This window comes from Coffea eugenioides, unplaced genomic scaffold (assembly GCF_003713205.1).
Source record: "Coffea eugenioides isolate CCC68of unplaced genomic scaffold, Ceug_1.0 ScVebR1_1500;HRSCAF=2362, whole genome shotgun sequence".
NCBI classification, from domain to species: domain Eukaryota; kingdom Viridiplantae; phylum Streptophyta; class Magnoliopsida; order Gentianales; family Rubiaceae; genus Coffea; species Coffea eugenioides.
The window spans coordinates 1-4,682 of NW_020861909.1; the positions used below are offsets into that span (position 1 = coordinate 1).

General features: G+C 38.5%; 1 protein-coding gene across 1 annotated transcript; it reads right to left on the reverse strand.

Annotated features, from left to right (window-relative positions):
* Nucleotides 1-106: 106 nt before the first annotated feature.
* On the reverse strand, nucleotides 107-4,426 carry LOC113755465 (the record flags this gene model as incomplete). The annotated part of the gene is made up of 7 exons (XM_027299470.1): nucleotides 3,238-4,426; nucleotides 2,192-3,162; nucleotides 1,744-2,068; nucleotides 1,561-1,653; nucleotides 685-825; nucleotides 351-477; nucleotides 107-200 (listed from the first exon to the last, which is right to left on the reverse strand). Coding segments are annotated over exons 1-7 (2,940 nt in total), but the record flags the coding sequence as incomplete, so codon positions are not given.
* Between the last annotated feature and the right edge of the window lie 256 nt (nucleotides 4,427-4,682).

Consider the following 4,682-nt stretch of genomic DNA (forward strand, 5'->3'; position numbering starts at 1 on the left):
GATCTCTATGGCTTAAATTACCTGTCTTTTGACAATTTGCACATGATTTACAAAATAAGTATGCATCACTAAACAAAGTTGGCCAAAATAAACCACACTCTAAAACCTTTCTTGCAGTTCGCTTAGGGCCAAAATGTCCACCACACGCATATGAGTGACAGAAAGATAAAATTGATGGAACCTCTTCTGTAGACACACACCTGCGAATAATTTGATCAGAACAATATTTCCACAAGTATGGTTCGTCCCACACATAATATTTAACATCACTTTTAATTTTTTCCTTTTGAGCTCTAGACAAATCATTAGGTAGCGTTCTAGTAACCAGATAATTCACTAAATCAGCATACCAGGGAGTTGTCTTTTGAACTACAAAAAGATGCTCATCTGGAAAATTATCCTTCAAGGGAGCAGGTCCTTCACTATTGATCAAACGACTGAGATGATCAGCAACCATATTTTCGGCACCCCTTTTGTCTTTAATTTCCAAATTAAATTCTTGCAATAGGAGAATCCACCTTATAAGTCGTGGTTTGGCCTCTTTCTTGTTGAGCAAATATTTCAAAGCTGCATGGTCAGAATAAATAATGACTTTAGTGCCAAGTAAATAAGAACGGAATTTTTCTAAAGCAAAAACAATAGCTAAAAGCTCCTTTTCCGTAGTCGAATAATTGCACTGGGCACCATCCAAGGTCCTCGAGGCATAATAAATGACATAAGAAGCTCTGCCCTCTTTCTGGCCAGGTACTGCACCAACAGCAAAGTTGCTGGCATCACACATTATCTCGAAAGGAAGACTCCAGTTTGGTGGTCGAACCACTGGTGCTGAAGTCAATGATCCCTTGAGCGTGTCAAATGCACTCTTGCAATTATCATCAAAATGAAATACCACATCCTTTTGAAGTAATTTGCATAGAGGATGGGATATCTTTGAAAAATCTTTGATGAAACGCCTATAAAAACCTGCATGGCCAAGAAAAGAGCGAACTTCCCACACACTTGCAGGGTAAGGTAAACATTTGATAATTTCTACCTTAGCCTTATCTACCTCAATTCCTTTTGCAGATACCACATGGCCTAAAATTATGCCTTGGTCCACCATAAAATGGCATTTCTCATAATTTAAAACAAGATTAGTCTCAATGCACCTTTTAAGAATTTTTGTGAGGTTAGTTAAACATTCATCAAAAGAATTACCATAGACAGTAAAATCATCCATAAACACTTCTATGATATTCTCCACATAATCAGAAAATATACTAACCATACACCTTTGGAATGTAGCAGGCGCATTACAAAGACCAAAAGGCATTCGTCTATAGGCAAATGTACCAAAAGGGCAAGTAAATGTGGTTTTCTCTTGATCTTCAGGCGCCACTGGAATTTGTAGAAAACCTGAAAAACCATCAAGACAGCAATAATGAGATTTTCCTGCCAACCTTTCCAACATCTGATCAATAAAAGGCAATGGAAAATGATCTTTACGAGTTAATGCATTTAATTTTCTAAAATCGGTACAAACTCTCCACCCATTTTGAACTCGAGTGGGCACTAACTCACCTTTAGGATTTTCAATAACAGTAATTCCTGTCTTTTTAGGAACTACTTGAACAGGACTTACCCACTTACTATCCGAAATGGGATAGATTATACCTGTGTCAAGAAGTTTTAAAACTTCTTTCTTCACTACCTCCATCATTGGTGGGTTCAATCTCCGTTGAGCCTCTCTCGAAGGCTTAGCACCATCTTCTAACAAGATGCGATGCATGCAAGTGGCTGGACTTAATCCTTTTATGTCAGCCACTGTCCATCCTATTGCCTCCTTGTGGTCCTTCAACACCCGAATTAGTTTTTCTTCCTCTAAAGCAGTCAATTTACTGGAAATTATTACTGGGAGTGTATCTCCATCTCCCAAGAATGCATACTTTAAATTATCCGGTAACTGCTTTAATTCCACCTTCGGGGCTTGCACAATAGATGGCAAAAGCTGTGAATGAGACAGAGGTAATTCCAAGTAAGACACATTGGAAAATTCTGGGCAAAGAGAATTCAATTCAAAAATAACTTCCTGCAATTCAAAAGGAAAAACAAACTTCCCTTTTATCTTTTGCAAATTTTCCTGACAGAGACCAGTAGAAATAGCAACCTTCAACGCATCGTCATTATTAAATTCAAAATTTTGCTGCGCCAAAGAATCAATTACATCTATAACAAAAATTGAATGAGATTCACCAGGATATTTCATGGCATCATAAATATTAAATTTAATAACATCACCATCAAATTCCATAGTCAATGTGCCAGTGAAAACATCAATTTTTGTTCTAGCAGTTTTCAAAAATGGTCTCCCTAACAGTATTGGAGATGAATTAGAATTATCATCCTCCATATCAAGCACATAAAAATCTGCAGGAAAAATCAAATTATCAATTTGCACTAAAATATCCTCCAAAACTCCATCAGGATAGGCATTTGATCGATCAGCCAGTTGAATTATTACGCCCGTCTCTTTTAAAGGCCTAATGTTCATCAAATTATAAATAGAACGAGGCATAACATTTATCGAAGCACCCAAATCCAACATAGCTTTTTCAATTTTAATATTACCTATTTTGCAAGGGACAGTAAACATACCTGGGTCCTTGCATTTAGGAGGCAATTTTTTCTGCAAAACTGCCGAAACATTTTCTCCCATATGCACTTTCTCGTTTCCTTTCAACTTTTTCTTACCAGTGCATAATTCCTTCAAAAATTTAGCATATCTAGGAATTTGCTTAATTGCATCTAAAAGAGGGATATTTACCTCAACTTTTCGAAAAGTGTCCAAAATCTCCTGTTCGTGCTCTTGCTTTTTGGACTTTGCCAGTCGACTAGGAAATGGAGGCGGAGGTGTAACCACTTGTGTTGATTTTTCTCCAAAATCTGGTTGTTCCAAGGCTCTAGGTTGAGACACATTCCCCTCTTTTTCGAGCTCTTCCTCGATTGCTTGTTCAGAAATTTTCTTGCTCGGCTCAGGCAACTCTTTGCCACTTCTTAATGTGATGGCACTAGCATTTTGCTTGGGGTTGACAATTGTCTGCGAAGGTAGCTTTCCAGATAATTGGGATTCCAATCTATTGACTGTGGAAGCTAACTGGCTCATTTGATTCTCCAAATTATGAATGCTAGTTTTCGTCTCCTGTTGAAATTGTTGAGTGTTAGTAGCCAAAGATTTCACAATATCCTCAAGTGACATACCTGATTTAGGAGCAGGTTGTTGCTGTGAAAGTTGAGGTCTAGGTTGATATTGTGACTGATGTGAAAATCCTGGTGGCCTTACTGCATAATTAAAATTAGGATGATCCCTCCATCCTGGATTATAGGTGTTTGCATAGGGATCATACCGTCTCTGAGGTGGTCCTGGAAATCCAACTGCATTAGCCTGCTCAGTCGAATCATCTTGGAGTGTGGGGCACATATCTGTTGGATGACTCGAACCATAGCAGATTCCACATGTTTTCAATTGCTGCATTTGTCCTATAGCTAACTTTTCAACCAAAGAAGTTAGACAATCTAATCTTTGCTCTATTGTAGAATTACTTACCTCATTGACTCTACGAGTCGTGTTATCCTGCCTGTCTCCAAATTGTTGAGCATTTGCAGCCATACTCGATATCAAATTTCTTGCCTCCGTGGGTGTTTTATTCACTAAGGAGCCCCCACTGGCAGCATCAATAATTCTTCTGTCAGTTTGGGACAGACCCTCATAAAAATACTGGATGAGGAGTTGGTCAGGAATTTGATGATGAGGACAACTAGCACATAGTTGCTTGAATCTTTCCCAATATTCATGTAGAGTCTCTCCATTGAATTGTCGAATTCCACAGATGTCTTTCCTAATGCTTGCAGCTCGGGATGCAGGAAAGAATTTTTCTAGAAAATGCTTCTTCATGTCTGTCCATGTGGATATTGACCCAGAGGGCAGATAATAGAGCCAATCCTTAGCTTTATCGGCTAAGGAAAATGGAAAGGCTCTTAATTTAATTTGCTCCTCTGTGACTCCCTGAGGTTTCATTGTCGAGCAAACCACATGGAATTCTTTGAGATGCTTGTGGGGATCTTCACCTGGTAAGCCATGAAAAGAAGGAAGTAAATGGATTAGTCCAGATTTTAACTCAAATGCAACCTCTAATGTAGGATAAGTAATGCATAGAGGCTGTTGATTTAAATCTGGTGCAGCCAATTCTCTCAATGTCCGTTCATTAGCCATGGTGCTATCTATCTCTTCCGTCTCACTAAATGAATCCACAAAATCTACTACTGAATTATGTCCAGTAGATGAGGAGGATGCCTCTGCTCGTTCTCTTGTTGCTTTTCTCAATGCACGAGCAGTTTTCTCTATCTCAGGATTATATTGCAGTTCACCTGTACGAGAAGATCTAGGCATAAACCAGTAACAATAAAAATAAAAATAAAAAATAAACAAAGAAAATATAATTCAAAGAAAATAAATTTATTTTGACACCAAGTCCCCGGCAACGGCGCCAAAATTTGTTGGGTGTCAAACCAGCAAAAATAAAATTCCTACTCTTAAGTCACGAATTAAGTCCACTATGGTACTGGAGCAGGGACTTAGGCTGTGCAATGGGTTACTAGCTTCACCCTGGTGCCAGAGTTTGCTTGATCCGATATACCAAAGTGTA